Source organism: Symsagittifera roscoffensis, chromosome 4 (assembly GCF_963678635.1).
Source record: "Symsagittifera roscoffensis chromosome 4, txSymRosc1.1, whole genome shotgun sequence".
NCBI classification, from domain to species: domain Eukaryota; kingdom Metazoa; phylum Xenacoelomorpha; order Acoela; family Convolutidae; genus Symsagittifera; species Symsagittifera roscoffensis.
The window spans coordinates 58,065,025-58,083,760 of NC_087065.1; the positions used below are offsets into that span (position 1 = coordinate 58,065,025).

Sequence of the window (18,736 nt, forward strand, 5' to 3'; positions counted from 1 at the left end):
GCTCAAGTTCTTCAGGGTCTCCGGTTCACTTGGTCTGGAGGTAACGAATACACCTGGGACAGCAAAAATTCTGCGTCCGAATCTGATTTTTTTACGGTAAATATTTAGTTTCAATAAAAACTCTCGGCCTATTAATAGTGTGCTTTTGTTTTTTCGGCTAAGTTGCCACATTTTAGAATTTTTTGCTGTACGCCTTTTTTTCAGTTGCTCGTAGCGTTTTGATTAACTTGATTTGTAAGTGTTCAAGCCTTGATTTTGAAGATTTTCCTTTTTTTGCGCTGAAAAATGATTTCGACTTATATTTTATTGTCTAATTGACCTAATGTTGGATAGTTTTGAGAAAAATGCAACTTTGGGTTCCACTCCGGATCGAACAAATTGATTAAGATCTTAGATTAGAACTGATTGTTTCAAGTTTTTTATGGCAAGTTTTTAGTTGTTGTTTTTCATGACAACAATTTTTATTTTTTTTTTTCAAATTTTTTCTTAAGTGGCTCTCGTTTCTTTTTCTGTCTACTAGCTTGTAATGCTATTTTTATGTGGTATCGCCAATGGTCGAACCTCAGCTTTCTTGGCTGTGTTGGAAGCTCAATTTCTAAATGAAGCTCAAATTAAGCTCTGTAAAAGCTACATTTGAATGTTCAGTTTCAAAACATTTCAAAAAATACATGTAAAAGTGAGCCATTTGACGTGATATTCTGAAAGAGGGTTTATATCACAAAAGTGTCAATCGCATTGTAGAAATTTTTGGAAATAATGAACGGGTGGAATCAGTAAAACATCATTCGTTAATTGTTAGGTATTTGTGATTGGATGTGGAAGCTTTTCTAACTGTAGGTAGGCTATTTTTCACATCTAATTAATTATAATAAATTATTTCAGTTTTTATTGTGTAATCTTAATAGCGCATTACACAATTTTGAATCCTAAACAAAAAATTAAATTAGATTTTTCTTCTTGTTTCCGATAATTTGAATAAGTTTATCTGCTGCAGTTGATGGAAAACTTTTCACTAAAATCAGAAGTTTTAAGCCACTGAAAAGCAGACAAATAGCCTTGTTTCAAAATTATGGTTTCTTTTTTTTGGATGATCATCTGAAAAAACCCAAGACAAGGAATGCATTTTTTAAATTTTTACACACAAGTGAATTTTTTATATTAAAATTTGAATATGATGTACAATCAGTCACAAATTATACAAAATCTAGATATTCAATAATTCTTCAAAGTCTTCGAGAACAGTGACAGCAATGTGCCTAAGTCGGTGTGCTGTGAATCCAAATTGTGAATTGTGCACGACTTTTAGTCAATAGTCAGATTTCCTCCAAGTCTTTCAAAATTCTACAAGTTCTCTAGATATTGTTTCTTGAACATCTGTTTGACGAAGCGGCGCTTTCTCTTCTTTTCGCCACGTGCCGTCGTGATATCTGCCTGTTCGTCGTCGCTGTTTTCCTCGTCGTCGCTTCTGTGTGACATTCGAGTTGACATCCGGGAGGTAACTTCTCGAACCAGTTTTATAGTGTCTGCATCACTGTCCGGCTCACTCTCGCTGGAGGAAACGAGATCGGTCATCGCTTTTCCGATTAAGCTCACCTCGTGACGCAGATGCTCAACTGAAGAACGCTTGAGGTACTTGGCTTCGTACGAATCATCTGTAATACAACAGAAATTATGTGAATTAAAAATTCCGTTCTAGTTGAGACCCCTTAAAACTAATGGGATTAAACGACAATGAAGTTCAACACGTATCGAAATAACTCGAAAAATTTTTCAACCCAGCGTATCAAGAAAATGACGTCTTAACAAGATGATTTTTGGTTGCAGTTTTTCAACTAATTAAGGATATTTTTGGTCATTCCACGTAGCTGATCTACTTTAATTTAGTCAGTATTCTGCGTTCAAGGAAGCAAACATTTTATTTCGTTTTGATTGAAAAATGGGATTAAGTTACGCTAAATATTCTGTCATAATAATTAATCTAGTTTTTGCTGCATCGCATAACACTAGTAAATGTTTTCACCAAGTCACTTGAAGTGACTGGAAGGAAATATTGGGTATCGCGATAGTTTTCGGCAGCTTTTGACTACCTCAAAGAAAGCTCGCATCGGGGCCTTTTTTGTCCTGATGCGGATTGTCCCGGAAATCAAAGTGTACCGAGAGAAAAATTGTACACAATTTTCCATTTTTTTTAGACCAAATAAGAAAAAAAATGATGAGGAACTGACCTCTTAATTACACAAGCAAGATTGCGACGTAAGTTTTATACAGTCAGTCCACTTTTTTGCATCGAAAGTCGCAAACGTTTTGTGCAAGCTTTATGAAAAAAATAGTTTTTAAAGGAACTTTCCTTAACTTTTTCGGAGATATAGAAACCCCGAAGTCAAATGCAAGATGAACTTAATCTGCAACTTTGTGGTGTGATTCCCAGCAATTTGTCAATATACTAGAATAAATCATACGCAATTTCTTGAATTTTTTTTGAACCGTAACCGCCGCTTATTTGCGCGCGGCAAATTTATCCAAATTTAAGGGAGATCGAATCAGTCTGAAACTGAGGCAAGCTAGTTGGTCAAGATCATTTCACTGACTCGAATGATCCTGTATTGTTTGTTACTTTTTCAAGTTGATTTCACTGCAAGCCTTATTTTTTTGCATTTTCAGAAGCTATTTTGCCGTATTTTGTTTGTGATCGCCGAGTCCGGTTTTGCCTCAGTGATTATTTCTTTTTAACCTGCTTAGTTTATACTATAATTAAATGCGTGTGACAGCTATCTCCCCATGCTTAAGCGTTTTCAATTTTGCATGTTTAACGAAAGAATTTTTGCACGTTTAAGCTATATCGTATGTTGCAATGCATAAGATTTTTTCGATTAACAGTTTATGAATGCTAGGCCTGAAAAGCCAGATTCTTGAGCTTTAGCAATGATGCCAGCATGGTAGGTAAGGAGTAGTGCAGCGCAGTGTAATGTAAAGGTTGGATTCATCTATCTATACATGATATAACGGGCGTTTTTCGATTCGGCGTTTATTTCAACAAGTTGGAAAATAGCTATTCTATGTTGAGGTGCTGTCACGGTGGTCTCAAGGGTTGCAAAATTGGCCTACTAACTTGAATATCTAAATCTTTTTAGTTTGCGAGATATGCCGTTTTTTGTGAAATTTTTTAAAAAAACCTTCACAAAATTGAAAATCCCAAACCTATGTTGCTGTGCTGTTAGAGTACTCTAAAGAGCTGCAAATTTCGCCTCCAAATATGCCTGCTCAAGTCCTTTAAATTTCCGCAATATTTCGTTTTTCATGTTTTTTAAATGTATTTTTTTAAAAAGCAGATTTAAAACATTTGAAGAAATTTGAAATTCTGAACCCTAAAGTTGGCTTCTGTCAAGGTACTCTAAGGGGTTGCAAACGTTGCCTTCAAATACGCCTGCTCGAATCAGTTTACTTCCCAGCCCCATTTAAGTTCCGAGCCCCTGGTAAGTTCTGAGCCCAATAGTGTTGTTTTTTCAGCATGCTTTCAACGGTTGCAAGTCATGCCTCCAAACTAATCTATTAGCTTCCGAGATATGGCGTTTATATAATTTTTCAAAACTAAAAACTTAAATTCTTCAAACATTAACAAACAATTTTTTCAATATTAGAAGATGTCAATGTGTTGGTGGCGTGATGCCAGGGTTTTCCTAGCACTTGCAGATATGGCCTACAGACGATGATTGCTTAATTCTCTTAAATTTTTGAAATTAGTTGTTTTTTATTATTATAAAAGTTTTGAAAAAATTCAGATTAAATGTTTCTTTCAAATTTCAAAAAAATTTTAACATCATGGCGGTGTGATAAAAAGTAACTCACAAAATTTTCAGTTGTTGCTTCTAAATCTGACTGCTCAGATCCTTTCAATGTTCTCGGATTCAATTGGCCATCTATAACTCCAACAAGTCGTCTCTCCAGTTAGCTTCCCTCCCGACTGGCAATTCATCAATCAAGCTATAAACCCATCGACCAAGCCTTTATCATCAAACGATCCATCGATCGAACCAGCCATCAGGCCACTCATTTTTTAATTGGTCTATCCCTATGACCATCCATCCATCAAATCATCCATCTAACAAATCATCCATTCAACCAGCCATTCAATCATCAAGCGATCTAGCCATCGATTTATACAAACAAGCATCCATCCATCCAACCAGCCATCAAACCAATAATTCATTAGTTGGCAAATTCATGTAACCATGCATCCAGCAAGCCATCTGGCCATCCATTGAGCTATTCTTTTATCAAGCAATCCAGCCATGTAGCCATTCTTTTATCATGTCATCCTTCTATCCATCCGTCTATCCAGTTATCTATCCATTCATCTATTTGCCCTTCCAACCAATCAGCCATCCATCCAACCAGCCTTCCATCCATCGAAACAGCCCTCGATCAATTCATGAGGTCATCAGTGCAACCAGCGATGAGGCGTGATGTCAGGGTTTTCCTAGCAGTTGCAGATATGGCCTACATACGATGGTTGCTTAAAAAATATGACTGCTCAAATGTCAGGGAGGCGTGATGTCAGGGTTTTCCTACCAGTTGAAGATATGGCCTACATACAATGATTGCTTAATTTTTTTCAGCTTTTGAAAAAAGTCATTTTTATTTTGTGGATAAAAATCATAAAAAACTCAGATTAAATTTTTTCTTTCAAATTTTGAACAATTTGGCACTATGGCGGTGTGTGTGAAGTTAACTACAAAAGTTACAGATATTGCTTCTAAATATGAATGGTCAGATCCCTTCAGTGTTCTCAGATTCAATTAGTCATCTAAAACTCCAACAAGCCGTCTCTCCAGATAGCTTTCCTCCCGACTAGCAGTTCATCGGTCAAGCTATAAACCCATCGATCAAGCGTTTATCATCAAACAATCCATCGATCGAACCAGCCATTAGGCCAGCCATTTATAATCCGGTCTATTTCTATGACCATCCATTCATCAAGCCATCCATTTAACAAATCATCCATCCTACCAGCCATTCATTCATCAAGCGATCTAGCCATCAACTTATACAAACAAGCATCTATCCATCCAACCAGCCATCGAGTCAATTGTTCCCTATTTGGCAAATTCAGCTAAGCATGCATCCAGCAAGCCATATATACATTCATCGAGCTATTCTTTTATCAAGAGATACAACCATCCAGCCATTCTTTCATCATCTCATCCATCTATCCATCCGTCCATCCAGCTATCTATCCATTCATCTATTCACCCTTCCAAGCAATCAGCCATCCCTCCAACCAGCCTTTCATCCATCAAAACAGCCCTCCATAAGTTCAGCCAGGACGCCAAGCAATCCATCACTCCAACCAGTCATCACTTCAACCAGCCATCTAGCTATTCATTTGCTCATCTATCTATTCGCTCATCCTGTCTAGCCCCTCTCAATGCATTCACACAGCCAGCTATCCTTTCATCTCATCACCCTTCCAAGCAATCAGCCATCCCTCCAACCAGCCTTTCATCCATCAAAACAGCCCTCCATATATTCAGCCAGTACTCCAAGCATTCCATCATTCTTTCTAATCATCAATTCAACCAGCCATGTGGCGTGATGTCAGGGTTTTCCTAGCAGTTGCAGATATGGCGTACATGCGATGATTGCTTAGTAAATATGATTGCTCAAATGTCAGGGGGCGTATTTTCAGGGTTTTCTTAGCAGTTGGAGATATGGCCTACATGTGATGATTGCTTAATTCTTTTAATTTTTCAAAATGAGTTGTTTTTTACCTTTGGAGAAATTCAAAAAACCCAGATAAAACATTTCGTTTCAAATTTTAAAATTTTCGACACCATGGCGGTTTGATGTGAAGTTACTCACAAAGTTTGCAGATGTTGCCTCCAAATCTGACTGCTAAGATCCCTTCAGTGTTCTCGGATTCAATTAGTCATCTATAAATCCAACAAGCCGGCTCTCCAGTTAGCTTTCTTCCCGACTAGCAGTTCAACAATCAAGCTATAAACCCATCGATCAAGCGTTTATCATCAAAAAATCCATCGATTGAACGAGCCATTAGGCCACCCATTTATTATCCGGTCTATTTCTATGACCATCCATTCATCAAGCCATCCATTTAACAAATCATCCATCCTACCAGCCATTCATTCATCAAGCGATCTAGCCATCAACTTATACAAACAAGCATCTATCCATCCAACCAGCCATCGAGTCAATTGTTCCCTATTTGGCAAATTCATCTAAGCATGCATCCAGCAAGCCATATATACATTCATCGAGCTATTCTTTTATCAAGAGATACAACCATCCAGCCATTCTTTCATCATCTCATCCATCTATCCATCCGTCCATCCAGCTATCTATCCATTCATCTATTCACCCTTCCAAGCAATCAGCCATCCCTCCAACCAGCCTTTCATCCATCAAAACAGCCCTCCATAAGTTCAGCCAGGACGCCAAGCAATCCATCACTCCAACCAGTCATCACTTCAACCAGCCATCTAGCTATTCATTTGCTCATCTATCTATTCGCTCATCCTGTCTAGCCCCTCTCAATAATCCCTTGCATTCACACAGCCAGCTATCCATTCATCTCATCACCCTTCCAAGCAATCAGCCATCCCTCCAACCAGCCTTTCATCCATCAAAACAGCCCTCCATATATTCAGCCAGTACTCCAAGCATTCCATCATTCTTTCTAATCATCAATTCAACCAGCCATGTGGCGTGATGTCAGGGTTTTCCTAGCAGTTGCAGATATGGCGTACCTGCGATGATTGCTTAGTAAATATGACTGCTCAAATGTCAGGGGGCGTATTTTCAGGGTTTTCTTAGCAGTTGGAGATATGGCCTACATGTGATGATTGCTTAATTCTTTTAATTTTTCAAAATGAGTTGTTTTTTACCTTTGGAGAAAATCAAAAAACCCAGATAAAACATTTCGTTTCAAATTTTAAAATTTTCGACACCATGGCGGTTTGATGTGAAGTTACTCACAAAATTTGCAGATGTTGCCTCCAAATTTGACTGCTAAGATCCCTTCAGTGTTCTCGGATTCAATTAGTCATCTATAAATCCAACAAGCCGGCTCTCCAGTTAGCTTTCCTCCCGACTAGCAGTTCAACAATCAAGCTATAAACCCATCGATCAAGCGTTTATCATCAAAAAATCCATCGATTGAACGAGCCATTTATTATCCGGTCTTTTCCTATGACTATCCATTCATCAAGCCATCCATTTAACAAATCATCCATCCAACCAGCCATTCATTCATCAAGCGATCTAGCCATCAACTTATACAAACAAGCATCTATCCATCCAACCAGCCATCGATTCAATTGTTCCCTATTTGGCAAATTCATCTAAGCTTGCTTCCAGCAAGCCATATAGCCATCCATCGAGCTATTTTTTTATCAAGAGGTACAACCATCCAGCCATTCTTTCGTCATCTCATCCATCTATCCATCCGTCCATCCAGCTATCTATCCATTCATCTATTTGCCCTTCCAACCAATCAGCCGTCCCTCCAACCAGCCTTTCATCCACCGAAGCAGCCCTCCATAAATTGAACCAGGACTCCAAGCACTCCATCACTCCAACTATTCATCAATTCAGCCAGCCATCTAGCTATCCTTTCGATCATCTATCTATTCGCTCATCTTGTCTAGCTCCTCTCAATAATCGCTTGCATTCACTCAGCCAGCTATTTATTCATCCAGCAAGCCACCATACATCTAGGCATTGATTGGTCAATCCAACCAGCCATCCATTCATCTTGCCTTCTATCCATCTAATCAGCAATCTATGCATCTAGATATCCATCCAACAAGGCATTTAGGCACCTGGCCATTCATGCATTCAGTCATCCCAATCACTCCATCCATCTATACAGCCATCAATTCAGCTAGCCATCCATTTATCTAGCTATCAATTCATCCATCAATATATCTAGCTACCCAGCCAGTCTTATATCAAACTGTCAACCCATCTAGCTTTTCAACCAACCAGTCATCCATCTATCTTCTCACCAATTCGGCCATCCCTCCATCAAGCCATACACACATCCATTCAAAGAGTCTTCGATCCAGCCATGACTCAAACCATCCATCCCTCCAACTATCCATCCAACTAGTCGTCTAGCAATCCATCTAGATATCCATCCATGCGTCCATCTAGCTATACATCGTGCCGTCAATCCAGCCTTTCTATCATCTTGCCAGTGATTCAAACATCCATTGATCCATCCAGCCATCCTTACAACCAGCTAAACATCCATCAACCAATCTGTTTTTCTGTTATATAAAAACGTTTTCACTTTTCAGGAACAGCTGTAGCTGCAGTGGGCTTGCTAGTACAGTTTAAGCCTTATTTAAAGCTTCACTTGATTGTTGCTCTTTTTAATCTAAATTAGACGCGTTTTGTTTTTTATACCAGTGAGCAGAATTTGTTCAATGGAATTGTTCATGGAACGCATTTTAGACGAATGGTATTTTTTGCAATATCTAGAAGCATTTCTTCAGAGTGTTCATTGAAAGTGTTCACACGGAAATTTCACTCTAGAATTAGAAATTGCTAAGCATCTGTCCTGTGCTTTATTTGTGGCTAGTGTGTGGCCTTATTAAAAAACCGTGCTTGAGTAGTTAGTGCTTGAGAAGCATAATTTGTAGGTAGTAGGTTAAAATCCGAGATGTAGATGAAATTTTACTTATTCGAAGCTTAATTCTACTTTTTTTTATCGCAGTGTATAGAGCTGCTTTTCGCCTTGTTTTCGCTAGTGTTTGCGCAGCGAAGCTTCGCCTCTGTGTCAAAATTTGAAATTCAAGTCATGTATCATGAAAACACGCTTTCATCATTGATTAGTTTGATTTTCTAAAATGAAAAAGTATCCTGGTGCCTATAGCAGTTGGTTTTTTCTGTTTTCAGATTAATTTAGAGCAAGATTAGACTGTAACTCCTCGCGATGATTTTGCACGGCTCCCGGCAATTACACAGAAGTTTCTTTCGGCCTTATTTTGGCTTCTGATAATAAGCTATCGGTGCTTTAATTAGCGACTTTCTCAATAGCTGAAAAAAATCGGAAAAAAAGTAAAAAAAATTATGTTTTTTTTTTCATTCAAGATGGAAAAACACAAAAAAAAGTTAATTCTAAAAAATTAATTCGAAAAAAGTGATTTTTATTTTTAGCACTTGTGTTTGAGATCATAGTTTTCTGTGCTAACAGTACAACATCTAGCGAAAATTTTCATTAATCGATTTGTAATATGATTCAACATAGGAACTGCGACGAGGTTATTTGGCAGTGTGTTAATAATTTCCCGGGTTGACCAAAACTTCTTATCATACAATTTCCATATATGAGAAACTTCTTGTCATACAACTTCATACAATTCCATACGTACAGAAAATTGTATGAAAACTCTATGACAAGCATTTTTCCATATATGAAAATTGTATGATAGGTGTCTTCCCATAAACCAAAAATATTTGATTTTTTCTTTCTAACTTTAGTTTCTGAAAAATTTTCGGTTGTAGTTGCTTTTTAATGATGATTATATTAAATTTTTGAATTTTCAAATTATGAGACATTGATCAAGGCGTACATTAACACCCCATACAAAAAAAAGAGGAATTTTCAGCGTTTTTGAAAAAAAAATTAGGTGAAAAGAAAATAAAAGCCAATTGTTTCGTATCCAGGACTACGTTATGCACACAAAATATTAAATTTTGCATGCAAAAATTTTTTTTCGAAAAATGTTTGTTTGCGTACGAAAATTGATTTGCGGTTGAAAAAAAAAACAAAAAAAATTTTGGGCTAAATTTTCAAAATTACTTGAAAAATTTTTTGTGTCGCCACCAAAAAAATGCCAGTCATACAATTTCCATATATGGGAATTGTATGATAAGCATTTTTTTCAAAAAAAGAAAACCTCAGTTTTTTTATCACCAGATTGTTTTATTAGAAACAAACAGCCACAGAAATGAATTTATACCAGTTTTCAACCATTTTTAGAAATTGTATGAAAATTGTATGACAAGCATTTTTCCACACACTTGATATATGGAATTGTATGATAAGCATTTTCGGTGTATGGAGGTCAACCCGGGTTATTAACTGAATGGAGGGCAAATTGTGGTCTGAAATAGCCAAAGAAGACTGTTCGATATGCAGCTTTTTTTTCTTGTTTTAAAAACTAATTCAATTTTACAATCCCCAGAGACATAATGTACATGCCTAGTTGAATGCTGACAAAATCACATTAATTAGTATAAAGAATACTAAGGCTCCCAATTTTCATTTAATTATGGATGAGAACTTAATTCCCAGATCGTGCTTGAAATTAGGGAGGCACTGCGGTGTGGTTTCAAAAATGCAACTTTTTGTACCTATAGCGATAATGATAAGGTATTCTATTTCAAATGTTAAACCAATTAATCAAAACGGATTGCTTGTGTATGGCTGCGCTAGTTTTTCAAATCCTTATGCTATTCTCCTGCCTCATAGAAAGCTTATAAGATGATATACTTCAAACAAAAGTTTGATAGCATCTCAAACGAATTGAATCAGATTAAATCCTTTCGGTACATCAAATTTTGTGAATGAACTTCTGTATTTTTGCAAATGCTCGGTTTTGCAAATACAAACCAGTTTTACCAAGAAATTTTTGTGGAATGAGTTCAAATCAAATCTGCTTTTACGTGGTGCATAAACTTCAAGATTTTTATAGTTTTAAAAAACTGGAAGTAACCTAATTTTTTTTTGCTAACATTCAAACCTATTGTTTCGGAAGATTTGGGATAAATGCTTTTAACAGCGCTTGGGATGAGTGCTTTTGCTGCTTGAAAAACCTTTTGATAGGATTTTTTGTCGCGTTTTTGGCGGTCTAAGTTTCAAAACATGGAATTTTTTCTGCCTTAAGCATCTTTTTCTGAAAAGAAGCCATTTGGTTCATTGCGGTCAGGGTGACCAAAAACGCAGTATTTATCTACTGGTCGACGCTGGTCGATAATTGATTTCCAGGCGGATGAATTTGATGTTTAGTTTTTTGAGTTTTGCGATGTAGCCGTTGATTTTTAGTTTCCTAGATTTTCTGTTGATAATTTTCTTAAAATTGGAAGAATGGCAGTAATTCGAGCTAAAAAAAATCGGAAGACCAAAAGATTGCCAGCTTTTCATTGAGCGACACAGTGTCAAACATTTTAATTTCTCTGAAGTTAGCAAATAAAGTTTTTACACTTTAGCTCAGTATTTGCTTTTCGAGGTAGGTCGATTTGTAGTTGACACAAAATTTGGTCGCCCTGATTCAGGTTATGACGCCAGTAATTGTGATCAAAATACTTTTACTGAAGCTCTTCGATGAGGATTTTAGAGTTTCACTCATAGAAACTACCATTTTTTCCATTTGTTTATTTTTTGTATCAATTATCGAGGTGTGATTTTTTTGTCTGTTTGCCCAATGTTCGATTCTTTTTTCACATGCGAGAGCAAGTTATGTTGTAATCGGGAACTAGACTTTTTTTGTAAGCAACTGTTCTCATAATTGTCCAGTTACTTTCAATGCTGCTTATTTTTAATTTCTGGTGCAGTTACTTTCAAATGACTGCAGTAGAAGAAAGTTGAAATAAAATACCTGTTAGTTTTAAGTAGTGAGTAAAAACTTTTTCAAATAATCTTTTTGAAGAAAAATGAAATCTTTTTGGGTTACTTAGACGTTTTTGTTTTTATTTATATCGGCTCATTCTCAGTTTTTTTTCCAATGCATTTTTCGGTTCATTTTTTACCAGCATAATTTCAAAAGCATTTTTTTTAAACTAAAATACTAAAAAAAACTTTCTCTTTTCTTCCTTTACTTTTTTTGCAGTTTTATATGGTTAAGTCATTTTAAGTTGCGCTGCCATGAGGTGGGATGGGGCGTAAAACTTCAAAACCTTGAAGATGAAAGAATTTTTGGTCGACCGTTTTGTTATCGGCTTAACTGGGTTCGATAGCTTAACTGTCGCTCAGTCACAAATCTTATATTTAATTGTCAGTCAGCTGTGGGCGCCATAATCAACAGCTCGTAACGTTTACAAAATCGACTTGAGTTAACACCTCAAACTTTGAAGCTAAAGCAGGCTTGGAAAGGTCCAGGTCAAATGTCTAGACAGATTGTTACAACGATTCGAGAGCATGTCAGGGCAGAGCTGAGCTCAATGGAGCAGGGCAGCGTAAGGCAGGGCATGGCAGAGCAACGAGGGGTATGCAAAGAGGGCAGCGTAGGGCTAGGCGGCAAGGAGGGACACGGCATCGCAAGGCAAGGAAGGTCGGGGCAGCGCAAAGTAAGGATGAGCTGGCCAGCGCAAGGAAAGGAGAGACATGTCATGTCTGCGCAAAGCAAGGCTGGGTAGCGCAAGGCAAGGAAAGGCAGAACGACGCAATACAGGGCAAGGCAGCGAAGGGCAGCGGAATGAGGGGCACGGCAGAGCGAGGAAAGGACGAGTATGGCAGCGCAAAGCATAGCAGCGCAAAGCAAGGGCAGTGTAAGGTAGGGCAGTGTAAGGTAGGGCAGTGTAAGGTCAGTGTAAGGTAGGGCAGGGCAGCGCACGTCATGGCAGGGCAAGGCAGAGAATCGTAAGGTAGGGCAGTGTAAGGTAGGGCAGGGCAGCGTACGTCATGGCAGGGCAAGACAGAGAAGCGTAAGGCAGGATATAGCAAATCAGCTCAAGGAGGCTGAGGTAGTGCAGGGCAGGTTGATGAGGAGCAGGGCAGCCCAAAGCTAGGCAGGGCAGAGCAGCGCAGTGCATGTTAGCGCAAGGCAAGGAAAGGCAGTGCAGCGCAACACAGGGCAAGGCAGTGAAGAGCAGCGGAAGTAGGGGTCATTTAAGGCAGCGCAAAGCAAGGCAGAGCAGGTCAAGGAGGAGCAGAGCATCGCAGAGCCGGTAAGCTGATGGAGGTTTATGCCAGGGCAGCGCAAAGCAAAGAAGAGAATCGTAAAACAAAGCAGGACGGCGCAATGCAGTGCAGCGCAGGTAAAGGCAGGTCGGGATGGCTGGAAAAAGCTGAGGCAGGGCAGGACAGGACAAAAAGCGTAGCAGGGCAGCGCAGCGCAAAACCAGGCACGGCAGAACCAGGGAGGTCAATTTAAGGCAAAGCAGGATAAGTTTCAAATTAAGATCTACATTATGGCTGGTTTTTTTTATTACAACGCCCAGTTAATCATAACCCCCTGATGTTTTAATACGCGTCTCGAGATCAGCTTCTTATGTTGCAAATCGCGGGGGGGGGGGGGGGGAACATGCACTAGAGGGGTCCCGATAAATAAGCAGTGTCTATCGGGGGTCTATAGAGGGTCTCGCAGTTCTGAAAATGTCGCAGAGTCAATCAGTTTTTTTGGCCTCGATGATATCAATTGAGCTATCAAGCAATTCAGTGCAAAAATGTTGAAATTGAACGAGCGTTATCTACTGAAATACTGAAAGATACTTAAACGCTCCTTATTGATGATGCGAAGAAATCTTTTCGCATACTTTCCTAAAAGAGCTCCACTCCATGACATTTCAAGGAATGGAAGGGAACTCTAATGGAAAAGAACCCTCTCCTAGTGGATTAGGAGAAGTTATCGAAGAAATTTTCAACTTTTTTTTGGTTAAAATCTTGCTAGCAGCTATTAAAATAACCTGAAATGGTTCAAAGTTCAATCTCTTGATAACTTGTGTCAGAATAGTTTTCACTTTTGGGACCCAACAAGCCACTCAAGCAAATTGAATTGCAGAAAGACAGGTCATAAAAGTGAACAAATTGATATCTTCAAAAGTTCTTCAAAAACACATTGCATTGTTTTGAAGCTACCTTGAACCTACTCCTTCTCCGTTAAGCTCGCTTCTGATACATGAAAATTTAATACGACCGGATTGATTTTGCTTAAATTGTTTAGTGATAAGCATAATTTGAAGATAGTTTCAACTTAGCGGTTTCGGCGTTTGCTTGAACATTTGAAAATATTACGGCGAAGAAGCTCGAACATGGCGAGATATGAGTCATATGCATTTAAGTAGTTCAATTTCAATTAATCAATTTATCAAAATAAATTGAGTTTTTTCTGTTTTAATCTCTTAAATAGCTTACAACAAGCCAATATTTGCACATCAAATCAGGCCATCATCAAAAACTATGTGTCAAATTTCTTTTACCAAAAAAATTGAATATATGGCTAATCGTTTCAAGCTATCAATTTAAATTTAAAATTTCAAAAATTCCTATACCTGAGTCTTCACTATTTTAATCCATTGAAACAAAATGCTTGTATCATTTCTTGCAATTTTTTGTCTACCTATGTGATGTCAATTTAATTGCTTTATAAATACTTTAAACTCATTCAACGCGAAAGTCATTTTTCTGAACAAACCTTTAAAAAAACTAAACCACACAAAAATAAATCAGTTTTTAATGCTCTTTGTGAACAGTTTTTTTTTGTTGCTTTTTTACAGAAAAAAGCGCGCATCATTGGCTGGGAAAGACCGTGTTGTTAAAACAGCTTCTAGTGATACTTGTTTCAGTCTGTGCCTGGGCCTGTCTTTTTGTTTGCTTTTAAATATTCTCATTAAAGGATTGAGTGCAGTAAATCTATAAAGCATAGTGTACTGACACTTGGAAAGGAGTAATAAACGAAAGGAAACAGAAAACAGACTGACTTGTTTTTTGAAAAAAAGTTGTAGTTTCAAATTTTAAAGAAAAAATATAAGCCCTTAAAACTCTTTGAATTTCAGTAACAATATTTGATTGGTGCTTCTTTTGATAAAAACTAACCCAAATTGAGAAAATTGGATCAATGAATGAATAAAATTTTTATTTCACTAGGAAATCTAATAATTAAATTCCATTTTCGAAACCAGAAGACTTTCAATTTTTTGTGACCTTCACAATTTTGCTGTTCGATAGTCAAATTTCCCTTTTTTTAATCAGAAGAAATGAAGTAGAATTCATAAGAAATCAAAAGTTAAACCGCGAAAAATCAAAATTGAGCGTGAACAAATTCAAAACTTTTTCTTGAAAAAAAAAACAAAAAGATCAACAACTTACATAAGAGTACTCACTACGTTCATCACCTATAAAAGTTAACGGGTCCTAAAGGTTCTTTAAACGGTCATCAATGGTCTTCCCATCTATGCGATATATTAATATGATAATAAAAAGTTGGTTGTAACATACTAGACTTTAGGCGAATGAGTGATTGCTTCTGCCGCAAACTTGAAGCTCTGAAACAGGTTAATTTTTCTTGAAACGGAACAATTGTTCATTTGGATACTGAAGAGAAAAGCACTAACTGGTTGTCACTGTTTTCCAGTCCATAATCTAAAACATAGCCAACAGGTTGTAAAAGAACAAGGAAACCGAAAAAAATGATCGAGTTCAAACTCTCTGAACTTCAAGAGCAATTTATGATTGACACTTTTTTCATAAAAATACCCCAATTTAGGAAAACTTGATTATCGGGTAAATTTTTTATTCCGCTGGAAGACCTAAAAATTTCAATTCACTTTCGAAGCTAGGGTTCATTCACATTTTTAGCGTTATTTCCGCTTTCGTAATGGGAGAGCGCAATTTACCTATTTTTTTGCAGAAGAAATTGAATTGAATTCAAATAACTCATAAGTGCTTTCATAATTGCATTAATACAAGGCTGATATAAATTAGTCGCACAAAAAAAAATAAATTTCAAATGCGTTTTTCACCAGAAATAATACGCTGCAATTTTTTCTCTGAAACTCTCAACCAAAATTTTACCCCAAAAATTTTACTATATAAAAACCAAGTTTTTGCTTAAAAACTAATTTTAAACAATTTGCGCAAAATTTTGATTTAACCTTTCTAGAACTTTGTTGTGATATGTAAAAGGCTTCTTGTGATTTAGTTTTCTCCTCTATTAACAAAGTAGTTTCAGCGTAATTCTTGATTAATTCAAAAAAAGCCAAAATGACCCATTTTTAGGGTAAAATTTTGGTTGAGAATTTCGGAGAAAAATTGCAGCATATTAATTTTGGTAAAATTCTTAGCAAATTTTGTTATCTTCACTTTTTGTCTAATTTTTACCCTAATTGAGAAAACGCGTTCGAAAATTCAAGTTTTGTTCGTTTTGTCCGGATAATTTAAATCAGCACTGGTATGTATGAATGTTTTTCGGTAGGTATTGTTATTTAATCCTCAAAATAATCACGACTTAAATAAGTCAAGATCATTTCTTGCTTTTACACTTAACAATAAAAAGTACTTAAATGTGTTTTCTGAAACCAAGCAAAGTCTTATTCTGCGAGACACTCTTCCCAGTTTAAAGACACGAATTCACATAAAATGGCAACAGCCTTTTTAAAAGATTTTAGATATATCGCTGCATACAGTAGCTATCGTGGCGGGCCTGTGATTTTGCATCATGGAATAAAATGATTTGATTGAACTTTTAAGAAATTTTTTTGTTAATTATCAAGAAGTTAATTTCATGAAAAAAATATTTAGTTGATAATTATTAACAAAGTGATTTAACATTTCAATCGAATCGTTTTATTCGATTTATCTATAATCTTTTTGAAGGCTGTTGTTGTTTTAGGTGAATCCGTGTCTTTAAACTGGGAAGTTTTATGCCACTGTCTCTCAGAATTTGACTTCGATTGGTTTCAGAAAATACGTTCAAATGTCTTTTCTTGTTAAGTGTAAAAGCAAGAAATGATAAGTTACAACTTAATCAAATCGTCTTTATTCCATTGATTCAGTTATCGGAAGTGCTTAATCATTGGAGCATTCCTTCTTGGGGAGCGAGATTAGTGACTCAAGATTACTTATAAGATATAAGTGTGTTGAGATATAGATTCGGAAATGCTTTGCTATCCAATGTGAGTTTACATTCGGATTCGTCGTGGACGACAGTCTGCCAAGTTTCATCGTCTGACTCATTCTCCAGCAAGTCCATCCTGTATTTGACTTCGTTCTGCTCACTCTGCAGCAGTGACATAATTCGATTCCGCATCTGGCGCCACTTCTCATCCAGCACGCCCAGATCCACCCGGAATCCACGCCCGCCTCCCGCTAAGCTTTCATCGTTATTGCCCTCGTCTCGAAGCAGTTGCTGTCTCGCCTGCAACTTATTGCTCTATTTTAGATTGAAAAAGTATTCTGATTGAAGCTTAAAATAAATGTAGGAAACTTAATTTAATTGATAAGTGCAACTTTAAGAGTGCAATCATGAAGACGTGTCTTTCTGTTTCTATGAATGATCAACAAAGAGTTGCTATTTCATATACGATAGCTGATACAATACCGGTACAAGTGTGATAGAGGGGTTCCGCGAAACTAACAGGGTCCCTAATGTAAACACAATCATTGAACATTGTTGTAGCTAATTCTAAATTAAAATTATTAAAAAGAATAAGGAATTAAGATGAATTAGTCGGTAAGTTAAAACATTAAAAACAATGAGAGATCATTCTCTCCGCCGGAGAGAATGGCCAATGAAGGTCATATCAGAGTGACCAGTTAAATAAACTAATATGTTTTGCAGTAATTGCAAAACATGATGTAAATCACAACAGAAGCACTTAGCATAGTTGTAAAGGCGTTCACTTGGTGAACGTGAGATCGGGTAATCGATCCCGTGCCATGACAATTATAGTGTGCGAGGACGAGCTCTCACTTGACCTCTAGCTTCAGGTCTACCACTGGTAGACCGATTCCGGCTGCAATGGTGGTACCATTTGAAACTTGTATACGTAAAAAAACTAGCTGAGTCGCAAGTAAGCATAGCTCAACAAAATAACTCAGCGTAAAGTGTGTGGAAAAAAGAGAAACGCTATGCTTAGACAGGCTGGATACCCTTTCATAGATCCTCTGCAAATCGCAGAAACCACAATTAATTGTAATTTCCACTTTTATTGCTTCGGTGATGTCATTTATATCATCGAGTGAGTTGGTGCAAAAGAGGCAGGTTAACTACCTTTGATAAAAGCTTTGAAAAAGACCAAGTGGTATCTATTGTTTTTGATAATTGCTTAAAATTATGTATTTGCTTAAAATTAGTGTGACGTTGGACCCCTCTATCTATTACACTTAGTTGTTTACTAAACATTCTGATGTCTACTTGTACCAAAATTACGGTCATCCTTAAGTGGATGCAGGGCTATAGATCACATTTTGTTGGTCATTTGGATGAAAAAGAAATGAAGATTCTCACCTCATCTTCGTCCGAGTTGCGTAAGCGTGAAAACTTCTTCAGAACGAAGTCGACAATTTCGAACTCATTGCTTCGTTTCGCTGCGTCAGCGCGCACCTGAAATTACACATATGACAAATATTTATTGAAGTTATCTAAGCAGAAAAACGACTGCCTTACAGACATCGGAAAATACTCTATAGGCTCTTGGTTTACTGTTCCGACTATTTCACGAAGAGAAAAGAACTATGGCCTGTTGTGTTTTCACTCGTGAAAGTCCGGGGTGGCTCACTCATAGAGTAATTTCAGATAAGGTAAACAGTCTGTTCGTCACGCTATCTTATTTTCGGCCGGATAAATTCGTGCAGCTTCTTAGTCTAATAGCAATCTTAATTTTTCTCTTCAATCTCCTAGTCTCAATAGATCTAGTGTATACTGGTATTTGCCAGTTAGATATCAGGAACTATCTTGAAGGAGAACAACTTGGTTTTAAGTTATATTTATTTTGTTCTGTTGCTGAAACTAAGAATAGTTTCAGCGTTACAAATAATTGTAAGTGTTAGTTA

General features: G+C 37.1%; 2 protein-coding genes across 2 annotated transcripts in view; both read right to left on the reverse strand.

Annotated features, from left to right (window-relative positions):
- The window catches only part of LOC134844539 (3'(2'),5'-bisphosphate nucleotidase 1-like), a 553,428-nt gene that overhangs the window by 467,230 nt on the left and 67,462 nt on the right, over positions 1-18,736 (reverse strand). The window lies entirely within an intron of this gene.
- The window catches only part of LOC134844962 (uncharacterized), a 161,774-nt gene continuing 144,164 nt past the window's right edge, over positions 1,127-18,736 (reverse strand). Inside the window, exons 58-62 of the mRNA XM_063861788.1 lie at positions 18,192-18,287; positions 16,868-17,099; positions 15,298-15,325; positions 15,182-15,228; positions 1,127-1,652 (exon numbers count right to left, since the gene is read on the reverse strand). Coding sequence (XP_063717858.1) covers positions 1,342-1,652; positions 15,182-15,228; positions 15,298-15,325; positions 16,868-17,099; positions 18,192-18,287 — 714 coding nt within the window. The 3' untranslated portion in view covers positions 1,127-1,341. The remainder of the gene's footprint in view (positions 1,653-15,181; positions 15,229-15,297; positions 15,326-16,867; positions 17,100-18,191; positions 18,288-18,736) is intronic.